Source organism: Larus michahellis, chromosome 2, assembly GCF_964199755.1.
Source record: "Larus michahellis chromosome 2, bLarMic1.1, whole genome shotgun sequence".
In the NCBI taxonomy this organism is placed as follows: domain Eukaryota; kingdom Metazoa; phylum Chordata; class Aves; order Charadriiformes; family Laridae; genus Larus; species Larus michahellis.
Window position 1 is genome coordinate 140,383,158 of NC_133897.1, and position 13,836 is coordinate 140,396,993.

General features: G+C 38.8%; 2 protein-coding genes across 5 annotated transcripts in view; one reads left to right on the forward strand and one right to left on the reverse strand.

Moving 5' to 3' along the window:
• Positions 1 to 10,504, forward strand: part of CPNE3 (copine 3) — a 33,031-nt gene extending 22,527 nt beyond the window's left edge. For all 4 annotated transcript variants that reach the window (XM_074577386.1, XM_074577389.1, XM_074577387.1 and 1 more), the window contains 8 exons: positions 474 to 560; positions 1,117 to 1,176; positions 2,099 to 2,232; positions 2,680 to 2,734; positions 2,836 to 2,887; positions 3,537 to 3,670; positions 5,792 to 6,028; positions 7,480 to 10,504. In XM_074577386.1, the coding sequence (XP_074433487.1) occupies positions 474 to 560; positions 1,117 to 1,176; positions 2,099 to 2,232; positions 2,680 to 2,734; positions 2,836 to 2,887; positions 3,537 to 3,670; positions 5,792 to 6,028; positions 7,480 to 7,590 (870 nt within the window). In that variant the 3' untranslated portion in view covers positions 7,591 to 10,504. The remainder of the gene's footprint in view (positions 1 to 473; positions 561 to 1,116; positions 1,177 to 2,098; positions 2,233 to 2,679; positions 2,735 to 2,835; positions 2,888 to 3,536; positions 3,671 to 5,791; positions 6,029 to 7,479) is intronic.
• A 2,805-nt stretch (positions 10,505 to 13,309) lies between these two features.
• CNGB3 (cyclic nucleotide gated channel subunit beta 3) overlaps positions 13,310 to 13,836 on the reverse strand; it is a 65,940-nt gene continuing 65,413 nt past the window's right edge. Inside the window, exon 18 of the mRNA XM_074577384.1 lies at positions 13,310 to 13,661. Within this exon, the coding sequence (XP_074433485.1) occupies positions 13,419 to 13,661 (243 nt within the window). The 3' untranslated portion in view covers positions 13,310 to 13,418. The remainder of the gene's footprint in view (positions 13,662 to 13,836) is intronic.

Sequence of the window (13,836 nt, forward strand, 5' to 3'; positions counted from 1 at the left end):
GGGGCTTCTTAACCTGGCTTAGCTGTTCATTGCGCTTGGAGGTTAAGGTATTGGTTTAGTTGGTGAAGCCTCAACAACTGATTTTGAAAAGCTTAAAATTGTACCTCTTATTTTGTATGTTACTGCTACAGCTGTGATGCTTTGCCTGAATCACTGTGTCTTTAGCGAAAAGAAAGTTGTTAGTAGAATCCTCAGAGGGGAAAATGGTACAGAATTTCTTTGTCTTATTGAAAATAAAGTTGTCTGAACAAACATATTTGTAAGCTTTTGGGTGAGAGAAGATTTCTATTCTGATAATGTTTTTTTTTTTTTCTTGCTGATTTTGGGCAGGCTGGGTTTAATTTTGCTTGATAGTGAAATAAACTGAATTCCTAAACAAGCCCAAAGTACCAGTCCTAGAATGAAGAATTATTAAATTTGTTGCATAAATGATATTTATAGTGCTTTGGTTGGTTTTGTTTGCATTCGTGCAGGTTGAATTTGAGTGCATCAATGAAAAGAAAAGACAGAAGAAAAAAAACTATAAGAACTCTGGCATTGTCAGCGTTAAGCACTGTGAGGTCAGTAATACATTCTAGTATGACTCTTTGTTTTTAAGTGTTTGAGCATAACAACTCTCATCTAGTATGCCTTCACCCTCAAACTGTAAGAAACTTTAAAAAGTCGAAAGCTCTAGAGACAGTAAATATTTAAGGGCTCTGATTCATATAAGGAGATAGATTGACACTGAATCATGTGTCCTGTCCTCTCACTTTCTCTTGAAGATGCCATCTATATGGCAAAAGTCACTTAACAATTTGCAAGGCCATTCCTGAATCACTGCGTTTGTCAACTTACTGTTTTATGGTGAATTAAAATCTGGTTAAGTCTGGTGTTACATGTTGTTATTATAAATTACAGTGCTTTTTTGTTGTCTGCCTGTAATTTTCTAAAAGGCCAGATTCTGGTTCATTGAGTGTGTGATGGCACACACTGTAAATGTGGATGGGATATCTATAGAGTAAAAGTAGTGCTTTGCATGAGTAAAGATAAATCTGGAACCTCAGAAGTTGCTGCAATAATACTTACTGTTTTTCTCCCATTAAAAAAAAAATAATTTTTATCTTCTATTTTTAGATCATAGTAGAGTGCACATTCCTTGATTACATCATGGGTGGGTGTCAGCTGAATTTCACAGTAAGTTAAATCATTTATATAAAGTAGCTTTTGAGTTTTGGAACAAACTGAAGTATATAGTTGATCGCTACTGCTCTTCATTTGATTATTGTAAATTGTTTTGTTTGTTTTTGCTCTGTAGCGTGGAAGGGGAAAGCCATTTTGCCAGAGTCCATCTAGTCTGTTTAGAAAAAAATTATTCGTGGCAGAAAGTTCTGAACCTGTAGTTACATTTGTTAAGAGCTAGGTGAGCTGTGTGGGTGGAGGCCAAGGAGAAATTTACAGTTTTCTGATATACTTCGAGTTTCCTTTTCGTAAGGGGACTCTTTTTTTTTTTTTTTTCCCCCTTTGACCAGAGATTTCACTTTTGCCCTTGATGGCGGTTTTCAAGGCCCTTTGCTTAATGAAGGCAACTTAAAGAAGCCATCGTATGGCTTAGGACCCTTAAGTTATGTAATTCGCGAACCAAATGCAGCACAAATAACAGTAATGTCTTCACCCTGGTAATATGCCTCATCACAAAAACAGAGAAGATCTGTTGAGGTCAGAGAAAGAACTTATCTCTAGGCTCCTGTGGTGTCTGGCTAGTTGTGCTTCTGAGAGGAAAGATGTGTATGGCAAGAGACAGGATGAAATTAATTTAACAGTTATTGAAGAGCTGCTGTGAACGGTAACGGAAAGTAAACACAGTGAAAACCTGACAGATGAAAGTCACTTCAGCCCTTCTGAGAGATGCAGAGCTTCTGCTGGTTTTGTAGTGGCATTGTTCTAAGAGCGCTGATATTCCAAGAAAGCTGCATCTAAGTGTGTACCTGTTAGATTTGTAGATGCCCTGGTAACTACTGCTTACAACTCTTTCATGATTTTCGCTTTGGCTTTGACAGAGATAAGAAACATCATTTTACCTCTAACAGGAATTTGATACAAATACTACATTTGACAGGTGGGGATAGATTTTACAGGCTCCAATGGGGACCCCCGCTCTCCAGACTCTCTGCATTACCTCAGCCCTAATGGAGTTAACGAATACCTAAAAGCCATTTGGTCTGTAGGACTGGTCATTCAGGATTATGATACGTAAGTTTTAGATTTTTATTTAAATCATTTTTTAGACATGTGTAAGTTTTTGTGGTAGCTTCTTAAACCAGTGTTGAAGATGTCAGCAGGTATATGGGAATGAAACTTCTGAGCATAGAGCTAAGAAAAGACTTCATAATCACTGCACAGTCACATAATCACAAGCAGAAGCTTCTGTTTACAGCAGACAAGCAAGGCTTTTCATCTGTAATGTAAAGAGCAGCATTAATTTAAATAAATGCTTGTGTTCTTGCCAATTTGGTGTTAAAGACTGGTTTTGGTCCTAAAAACAATTACAAGGGAGAACTGCCATTTAATTTTGTGTCTTAATGCTTAATAAACAACATTTTTAATGATCAAGAGCAGCACTGATTAGCTAAGCTTACTGAACTATGACAGCTTTTAAAGGCAGGCACTCACTTATTTTCTTTAAAATTGCTTTTTTAGAGATAAGATGTTTCCAGCCTTTGGATTTGGTGCACAAATTCCTCCTTCCTTTCAGGTAATGGAATGTGTAAATGCATTACATAAGACAAGTAAAAGCACTTACTTCAGGAGGAGATTGTATATACGGCCCTGACTATGTCTTTTGTCTGTTGACAGGTCTCACATGAGTTCCCATTAAATTTTAACCCATCAAACCCATTCTGTAATGGTAAGTCTGAGAAAGTAACATCACACCCAGAGAATAAAATGTCTAAGTTGAAGGCATGAAAACCACTTGAAGGAGAAGTGTGAAACATATTGTTCCAATTAAATAATGAGTTTAGCCATGTAGCAGGAAACAACTTTATAACCATTCCCTTAGTTATTAGAAATAGCATTTGGTCTCTTTTCTGTAATGATTTGTGAAAGTGGTTTAAACAGCTAGGGCACAGTACAGGTAAGCTGGGAAAAGTTCTCATGTTGTCAAGCCACTTCATTCTGCTTCACTGCTGGCGTGGAGCTGTCTGGTTTCAGTATGATGCTGCTAGTGCCTGTTCAATGTGAGCTCTCTGATCACACCAACTACCACAGGCTGCCAGGCAAAGAGAACTGCTGTAATTCAGTGACACACGCTTGAGCACACAGTATTTGGCCTTTCTGTTCACATAAAGCCAAGCACATTAAGCATGTGCGTTAAACATTGGTCAAGCTGAAGATGTCCATTGCTCGTGAATCGTTTTTTTCATCATGGCTAGTTTTAAATCTTTGCACTGTCACTTTAAATAACTGATACATACAGTGTTTTAGGAAGATCAAGTGCTTCCAAATATCCTAATTCTAATACGAAAAAATCAATATGATCTATTTGTGTTCTCTAGGAGTCCAAGGCATCGTCGATGCGTATCGGGCTTGTCTTCCTCAAGTGAAGTTATATGGGCCAACAAATTTTTCTCCTATTATAAATCATGTGGCAAGATTTGCTGCTGCAGCTACACAACAGCAAACAGCATCTGTAAGTTCTTTATGGGAGAGTGTGTATTTTTCTTACTCTGTTCTTTCCCTTTTGGTTTCTGAATACTATTTTTCTCTTTTAAGCTTGTAAGTGTACTTGTTTCAACAACTGGCCGTTTACCTTGTGAATTAGTGTTTGGTACCCTTAACACAAGATAAAAACTGATTTTTGCAGATTGTACGCAACAATTCTCTCCTAAATTAACTAAACAAACTCTTCAGAGTTGAAATACCAACTTAAAAATGCAGGGCACCTTTACAGTATCTTCTGTTCAAAGTTCTTGCAGTGCCATACAGCTGTTAGTCTAACTTAAACCTTTGCATATAGGACAATGATTTAACTTCAGCTGAGAAAAATCAACTAAACCTTGTTTCATGTCAGATAGCTGAGAGAATTAAGTAAGGTAACAAAGAAATGGAGGATATAGTTCATGACACCTAGGTATCAACAAAGACAATTAACTGTCCATACTATAAAGCTTTATGTGCTGTGCCCTCCTCCCTATTAAAATTGTATGCATGAGTTGATCATATTAAGAAATAGGAAGTCTGAAGAGCAAATCTGAAGTATCGAATCATTTAGATGATAATCCATGCAAGTTCAGCAAACCTGAAGCCGTATCTATCCTAAATCATTGATTATAGCAAATACTGGTATTCAGATAGGTAGTAAAATCAGAAAATAAAATTAGCTATTTTTGCATATAAAAGTACCTGTGGAAACCAATTTGGAAAAGAGCTATGGATTTTTGTATGTCAAGAGGTTTATGAGGTTTTGTCTTGGTAGTCTTGCAGTAGTAACTGTCACGAATATATATTGGGAAAGGTGCAAAACCTCTTGTAATCTTTCTTTTTTTTTTTCCTCCTGAGCGTGCAATATGCTTAGCAAGAGATTTATTTTTTTTCTGCCTGAAAGGATACATTGAAGAAATTTTGCAGCCTTGCTGTTTAACGCGTATTGTAGATAGTTTGAGTTGGGTTTTGGTGGTGTTTTTTTTTTTTCCATTATGGAGGAAGTGTAAGAAGAGAGAAATAAATCCAATGGGATGTGCTATCATGCTGCTGGTCTTAGCCTTCTCTGATCATGGTTGCTTTGTAGACAGTTTTGCTGGAGTAGGGGAATGGAGTGGTGGGGAGCAATGAAAAAAGGTGATACTTGAACACAGGAGATAAGGGAAAACCAATTATTTCAGAGGCAGATAGGGGAAGATGGGAAGCAAAGTACTGAAGAGGAAGACTTCTAAGAATACTGTGAGTACCTTTGGAACTTGAATTTGTGCTGCCCAGTAATCATCTGAAATGAATGAAGTTAGAGAAGACCAGAAGTTCAAAAAGTGTTTGATAGTTTCTGAACTTTTTACTTCTAGCTGCTCCGTGATACTTCAATCCGGAATGGAGGCTAAGGTGCCAACGTTTAGGAGCCCTGGCAGTATAGTGGCAGCAATCCAAGTGGTACTTGAACAAATTATTGAAATACTGCAAGGTGGTCTCAGATGCCTTGGTAATTCACTTCATAAAGCAGCTAGAAAGCATGCTTAAAGGGATTTGAAAATGGGCATGCTGTTTTTTTTCAGCAGAAAAAGATGTGTTTTAATCTATATTTAGGATTTTAGGGATACACTGAAAAAAATGAAGGCCTGTTCCATTACCCTTGGTAGCATTCTTTTGTTCATTTATTCTTAACTGAATGAAGCAAAGGGTAGCATTTCATAAATGTATTGATAGACCAGAAAGGAGACAAATACAAGTTTCACAGGTGTAATTTGTCCAAAACCTCAATAAATTGCCTTCTATCCCAGGACAAATACTTAGAAGGCAGGTTAACTCTTGGTTTGTCTGGGGATTTTGGAGAGGAAAAGGGTGATACCATTGGGTTTTTGGAAGGTGGCTGCCTAAAGATTACTTGTTTTAAAAGATTGATTATGTTGTCCTTACAAATTTCTTTAGATTGTACAGATGAAGCCTGACCACAACTTAGATGTCTGATTGTAAAAACTCAGTGAGTGCATTGGACATGCTCAAAGTGACAACAGTGTGTAGTCTGTATGTGCATTTTTTTTCATGTACATGCCTACATGTTTTCTATTGCTTTGTCATAAGGTGATGTTTATTGATTTGACAGCAATACTTTATACTTCTGATCATAACGGATGGTGTGATAACAGACCTCGATCAAACTCGAACTGCCATAGTTAATGCTTCAAAATTGCCCATGTCCATTATCATTGTTGGTGTTGGAGGAGCAGACTTCGATGCTATGGAGTTTCTTGATGGTGACAATGGAGTTCTTAGGTCCTCATCAGGAGAAGCAGCTGTCAGAGACATTGTCCAGTTTGTGCCATTCAGGAAGTTCCAAAATGTAAGTAATCTTAATGGCATGTTTAATAAATGTTGTAGAGGCATGCTGGGTTTGCTAGCATATCCTACGTATATTCCTAAGCTTTTGCACTATCTCTAAAATGAACTCTGAAGTCTGAGATAGGTCTTTATCAAACATTAAAAAAAAAAAAAAAAAGGACAGAAGACTTCAGCATCTGTAGAATTCTCATTAGGTGAGCTGATTCATGTTTAAAAGGACTCCATTTCTGGTTTGAGCACTGCATTTCTGACAAGTTGCTACAGGGGGATCTCCTCAGACTTGATTAAACAGATGGATGTGTTTTTCATTTGAGAAGAAGAACTTACTGTGCTTTTGTTCTTATGGAAAAGTCCTTTTTATTGTGGATGCCTATTTGTAAATGTGGATTAGTCTCACATTTTAGTGCAGTGTTAAAATTCAAGACTAAATCGGGGAGGTCATAATCAGTAGAATTTGTGTGTGGGCACAATAATGGTGACAGTTTTCATTTTCATTATGCAAATACATAAAAAAAAAAAAGGACGGTGAAAGAATGGAGTCCTGATTTTTTGCTGTAGAACCCAATAAAATATTCACAGGCTAATATAGTCTGACTTTTAAAGGTCATATCGATGGGAAAAAAATTGATTTAAAAAAAAACCCCACAAAAATTTTCTCAGGAGGGGGAAGATAAGATCAGTATTTTTATTTCCATCCTAATATGTTCTAGTTCTGTTTTGGTTCTTAATATTAACCCTGTCAATAATACTCCTCATACCTTCTTATTTTGTCTTTGTATTTTTATATTCACTTTTGATACAAGTTTGTTGTTTAAACTCAGAGCAACTCAGGCAAACTGAAAGGAGAAAGAGAGCAAAATCAATATAGCATATGCTTACTGAATAATGCACCTGGATGTAGATGAAATAGAGTTAATATTCAGTATAAAATTATATATTCACATGCTTTTGGTTTCTAGAAAAAGGGGTGCTTTGCTTTCCCATGGATACTAGTCTTAGAGTAAAAATAGTGTGTCTAGAAGAGCTGCTCTGTAGCAATACAGTTACTGGGGATGAGACTTGGTGCAAAAGGTTGCAGATGATTAGACATGCCCCTGAAGGGTTATCTTAAGCAAACAGTGGAAGTGTGTTTACAAGGCTGAAGTTCGATATCTGCACTTTGTGTGCGCATGTATTTCATATGACAAAAGGTATCCTCAGACATGGCAGCACCTTGCACACCCAGCTCCTATTACTTCAGGGGAGCAAGGCAGCCAGCTGGCTTCTGGTAATGGGAGTGAGAAGGTAAAGATGTCAGGGAAGTTCCATCTGTCCCAGAAGGGCACTGTGTAATTTACCTCTGTAAAATGTCAGACTTTAAATTGGCTTAGTAGACTAGGTGCTTATTACCCGTCTTAGGATCACCATTAACAGTTGGTGGAAACTGAAACTTGGTGTTCTTTTTTTCACAAGTCTCCAAAGGAAGCTCTGGCACAGTGTGTCCTGGCAGAAGTCCCTCAGCAAGTGGTGAACTACTTCAGCACCTACAAACTGCAGCCTCCCAAGAATCCTGCTGCCAAGTGAATGGGCTGAGCAGGGGAGCTGAGACTTTGCGCTTGTTTTACTCGCTGTATCTACAGGCTTGGGTTCTCAAGATACTTCTATATACATGTATACACTCACCTCTGTATGGTAATGTCTGTTAGCTTTTGCCTGCAAATCACTTTGCCAAGTGTGCCTTTTGAGGGCCAAAATAATTGTGTTAAAACTTGGTGCTGATTTGAAAGATAGGGCTTATGTGGGTGCATTTTGTTTTGAAAAGAGTAAAAAAAAAAAAAGAGGTTGAATATGCAGAGAGAAGGGGGAGAGCAGCTGGAAGTGGGACAGCTGCCAGTTTGATAAACACAGCCAGTGGGAATGTTCAGTTACTTTTGTGGGGATCAACACTGAGGACTGCAGTTTCCCAGTGATCAGAAAACCAGTCTGAAATGAAAAAGAGGGTGTAGCCCCACCAAGCAGATAAAATTTTCTCTGTGCTTCAGCGAATCTGGAATACTTCAGGGTTCTGTATTAAGCCACCATAACACAATTTTGTCACAGGAGTTTCATAATTAGACAAGCGCCAGAACAGAGCATAAAGGCCCTCCTGGCATGCCTATTTCACGTTTGGCACTTCAGTGCCTTTGGCCAATGCCTGGGATTCAGGGCTGTGTGAACATGAGCCAAAGAAGTCATTAAAGTATAAACTCTTTTATAGTATGCAGTCTCTTAAGGTGGTACAGGAATAACTATGGTGAATCAAGGTAAACCTCTAACATCTCAGAAAAATACTAGTGGCCTTTGAGGCTACTAGTGTAAAGGCTATAAGGTGTGTTTCAGTGTGTACTGTGCTGGAAAACAGGATTGGGGTTTTGTTTTATTGTGTCTTTTTCCATAAAACAATCATGACTATTGATCTTTAAAAGGCTTTTTGTGAAGTGGGAATGCACTTTTCAGTTAAAAAGTTTTGTCTGATCTATAACTGCATATTTTCAAGCAAAGACAGTTCTTGAAAGTGCTACTTTACTTATGTTGGTTTTGTCATATTTTGAATCGTGCTTCTTTTTCATAAGCTCACTAATGAAAAGTGCCTGCAAAAACCCCCATCTTGCCTCTTCCCTCCCCGTAGGAAGACATAAGAAAGTCTGTAAGCTCTAATCCTATAATCATATTGCGTTTCTCTAGGGCAGACAGTTTCTGGTTTATTTTCGTGGCTTGAGCTTTCTCTTCACTGTTTACACCAGGTGTAAATCATGTCCTTAGTGGACAGATGAAGCTTCCTTGTCTTCCAGTTGCATACTGCTTTCTGAGGAGCTCTTCTGATCCTGCCAGTGCATGTAACGTAAGTGGATGTAAAGGTCTTATTTATCACTTCCAAAATGCCCATCCTAAACATTAATTTTGCAGTTTCACATTTGAAGTGGTTTAGAGTTAGACACCCGACTGATCTGATTCTGGATGGTGTAGCTGTAACGTGTTTAGTGTAACTAGCACTAAATTTACCATACTTGAGCACTCAAGGTTGCACCAGGTCATGGTGTATGTGACTCTCATCTGCTGGAGCTGCTCTGTTGTTTTTTGAGTTGTTTTTTTTTTTTTCCCCATACACTTTTTTGCATTAACATTGATGGATGAAGGATACATGTATCGAGATTGTTTTGCGCATCCTGTACAACATACTAAATGTTTTGTAGGCAGTTGATTAGTTACCAATCATGGATTAATACGTTATTCTTCACTCCATTTTCCTTGGAAGGGGTCCTAAATAGTTTCAGTAGAGGAATACTAAGGGGGAGATTTTGTTTCATGTTAAGCCAAGCTCATTCTTTTTTGAAATCTAATTCATGTGTTTGTTTATATAAAAATCTACAGTCATCTTTTTATCAGTGTAGTGCAAATGCGTTGTTACTTTATGTATAAATTATAATTAAGTGTCATGCCGGATATGCAACACAAAATATTAAGATCAAGGAAGTAGTTGTAGTGAACCTAAGTCACGCTGCTGCATACTGATATTGTATGATTGTTGGAACAGTGAACTGTTTCATTGCAACATGCTCCATGTACAGAGATAACTGGATGCGGTATTAATGCTTTGTCTAGATTCAGAGCAGTGGACGAGTACTACTGATAGGAGTACAGGATACTACTGAAGTTCCTCTGAGCTGTCTGCCAAAAATATAATGCTGCATCTGAGTTTTTGTTACCAATTCTGTTTTAAGTTGCTGTGGAAGCACATTTAAATGCATTTAAGTATGTTAATAGGTATTATTATACTAAAATTACTGTACTAAATATCTGCTGCATATAAAATACATAAACCCTTTTGTCTCTATTCTATATATAAATTCTGAGTTTCTATAGTAGAGAATTCATTATCTCTTGCTGGAAAAGTACCCCCAGATTCCTCAAGCGTATGGAATTAAATAGTGTATCGATGACATCTGCTGCTTAATGGGACCTGTTCTGGGTAAAGGAAAATGTTTCAGACCTGACAGTGGCAAGAACCATTTGCCTGGTGTAACCTGTAGAGGCGTACAGCTAACAGCCCCTTGGAAAATTTGGAAACTTCCAAGTTAGGCTGAAGCAATGTTCTGAGTCAAAGAATGCAGATGATGGTGTGTCAAGGGGGAGGGGAGTTATTTTTTTGTTTTGCCTTTTTTTGTTTGTTTATTTTTACATGTAAAAAATGCCTTATTAGCTTGAGGGTGACAAAGCAAATTATTGGCAGTTTTGTAAAGCGAAGCGTGCTTGTGTGTCACTTGCGCCACCTTGTGATAAAAAGGATGTATAGCAGTCTTCATAATCGGATGCTTTTTGCCATTTAATGATCGTAATATATACATCTGTACAGGAGAGGAATAACGTGTAACCAGAGTTTTTTACTTTCCTATGTATTTCAGTTCTGATGAAGTTAACTGATTTACAATGCCTATGCATTAAAAATATAATTTCAGTATACTGTTCTTCCATTGTGCTTTTGTACTCAGCATTTCCTACGTAATGATAAATGCTGCTTTTGCAGTTCCTGTGATCAGTATTCCACAGGCTCAGCAGCTCAGTATTACCAGATGAGAGGAAAAATGCCTTTTCCCTCAGTGGTTCTGAATGTGCAGAGTATATTTCATAAAGCATCTCATGCTGGCTTTTAGCAGGAAGATATTCTGAAATTGGATGTTTTACCGGTGACTGTTCCATGCTCTTTGCCACATTAGAGTTCTCCTTACATGCTATTTCATACAATTATTATCAGGTTTTCCCAGACTTCTTCAGAACGGCATCTACATTTTAAGTAGAGAGGCCTGGAGATTTGGTTATTTATAGGGTTTTTTTTGGTATTTTTAGTTTTAGCAGGACACTACGTTGTCCTGTGCCACCCTTCAGTTTCTTTGCATTCAAATGCAGTCGAGTCTGAGATGCTTTATTGGGAAACAGAGGTACCAGAGACAAAGCATTGCAGCAGAGTGCGATGCCACGCAGCATGTGAGCGAGTTTTGATACTGGAATTAGTGTCTTCTAAGTGTTCTAGAGTAATTCACTTGACTTCACCAGTCAGGAATCCACAGGGCAGAATTAGTTCCTGAAAGGATTTCATACGTCTTACATCTTGACCTTTCTTGTGTTGTTCCTTCTGATGGAAAAACCCTATGAATGGTTGCAACTTGGCTTCTTGGACCCTTCTTGCTCCTGCCCACCCTTAAAAATGGACAAATTCTGGGAAGGGTGAAATACTCCAACAACAGAAAAGTAGGATGTCAGAGAAAACCACAGGGATATTACTTCTGCATGGCCACAATCTTCAACAAACACTGACATTTTTCCTTTTTTGTTTTGGGTCTAAGGAACTCAAGAGCTGGGCATAACTTGGTAATTTTGCAGACAGAACAGAAGCCTTTCCTGCAATCCTGAGCTCTTAAGAGCTGTAGCAAAGCAGCAACTCGTGGGATGCTGCATTGCTGCAGTGTAATGCGTGCTGCTGCAGGCTCGGCCCTTACTTTCTAACGTACATCAGCAAGTGACTGATGAGCTTAAGTATGCCAACAGTGAAAATGTTTGAAGTTACCTGATACCATTTATGTAGGCAATTCATAGATCATCATTATTCACAGAAGACTTCATTTGTGAAGCAGTTTTGCAATATTTCTAATTTGGAGATTGTATTGAGACATTCCTGGCTGTGCAATAGATGAACAAATCTTTATGATGCATCTTATCATTTTCTACCTCTGTTGTGACATCCTTTTTTTCTTACGTATCAAATAACAAGTAACCCACAAATCAAGATGGTTCTTCCTGTGTAACAGTTGGACCTTGACCTCACTGCTAATGCCACAGAACTTTGCTTTTGAAAGAGATTTGGTCGTGGAGGATGTGTGGAATATACAACGTATGGAATCGGTCATCTAGCTTTTACTCAGGCAAAGCTCCTAGTGATTCTGGCTAGGCTGCCAGCTTTGCCTGTGACTGGAGAAGTTCAAAGGCTTTAAAGAAGAGGCCTACAGAATGCATAGCCCGCAGGATCATATAGAGCAGATGCTGCAAAGTGAATTGTTTAATTTTGGTGTGGTGCCTTGGTTGGCCGGTCAGCTGAGGAGCTGTGAAGCCTGCCCTTATGTTTTCTTGGCTTGGCCTCTGTGTAATGGTTTTAGTTCCCAAAACTGTCATCCAGTGGGGACTGAAAGTGGGTAGGGAGAGAGAGGAGACGCAAACCCGTGGAAGAGAAAAAAGTATTTGATAATTAAGCTTAAAACACAGCTTCAGCCTTTTTGTTTAATATTGCATCCCTTTCTGTGATGAGTCAATGCAGAAGGTTGACAGTGTGGGAGCTCCTTGTTCAACAGCTGTAGCCCTCTGTTTGCTTTAGTTCAGACCTACCATGTAGCTCAGCCCTCGCTTTGCACCATCCAACGAGGTCTACGATGGAGGTGAACAAATGGACCATTGGTTAAAACTATGCCAGAAAGTGTAAATCTTGCTTTTTGTAAAATAACCTTTATTTTTGAAGTGGCTAGTTTAGATACCAAGATTCTTCAAAACTTTAGCCAGTATCAACTGTTTGCTCTTCAGAGAGCATTATGAATGCCCAGCCCCTTGCATAAAGTGGCAGCCCAGAGTTGAAGGTCGCCCCTGGGAGGGGACAAATATCTAAGTCTTTGCCATGTTTATTCACCAGGGTCGAAGACAACTAGAGCAGGTGCTCGTGCTCTCAAAAGGCTGGCAATAATTCTGCTATCTGCTTCCCCTTTGTGTATTCTGTGATTTTTACCTTTTTGACAATGGTTTTGTTTCATAGCCCTTGGTCCCAAGCTAAAACATCCCAATGCGCAGCATCGCAGCTTTCTGTGCTGAGCCATGCTGGTCACAAAAGCACGTCACTGATTAGAAGTACAAGGGGAGGAGAGAGAAGGATGGAGAGAAACATAAGTAACCTCAGAAACAGTAGGGCAGTAACAAGAAAAAGGATAATTATGGGAAACCAGAAAAGGAAATAGAAAAGAACACATACAAAAACTAAGAGCAAACTGAGCAACAGGAACAGCAATAAGAAAGCGAGGATAAACAGGAGAGGGAAGAAGAGAAGCAGAAACAGAACAGAGTAAGAGAGAAGGGGGAGCATGGATCGAACAAGAAGGAAGTGGTCCTGAAATACAGTCTGAGCTCTAATTTCTATTACACCAGAAGTTGTCTCCTCAGGCTCAAGGTTAAGAGGTAAGTATATAAGTAATTTGTCTGGTTGCCTCAGGAGAAGAGGAGGAGCTGGGGGTAGACTTTTCTCTTGAGTAGTGTCTGCTTTTAATCTTCTGTACCCAAAAGCAAAGTCACACTAGCCCTCTGAATTCAGCAATAGATGTGGCCACAGCCTAAAGCGCCATCTATTTCTGTGTTTTCTCTTTAGCTTCAACTTTAAGGATCTCTCCTTCTCCTGCTCTGGGGGATGGAGACATACTAATGATCAGAGACTCGTTAGTGGTTCCTCTGTGCATAACTGCAGGTGGTTTAGGCTTAGCGTCTGCAGTCGGCTCTTCCTTTTGTGCAGGGGGCACAGATGATCCCGTGGGCTCCACGGGTTTCTTCTGCTCTGGTTCAGGCTCGTTCTCTGCTTCAGCTTGAGTTTCCTAGAAACAAGAAGTTAAATGTTTTCCCATGCTGCAGAAGAACTTCAGGAAGTAGTTCAATCCTGTATATGCAGTGGAAAGGCACAGCATGGATACTGTGATTAATGGCATGCAGCCCGTGTAAATTTGTATTCAGGTGCTGAAAATCAGTTTTTAAATGAAAAAATGTAATTTC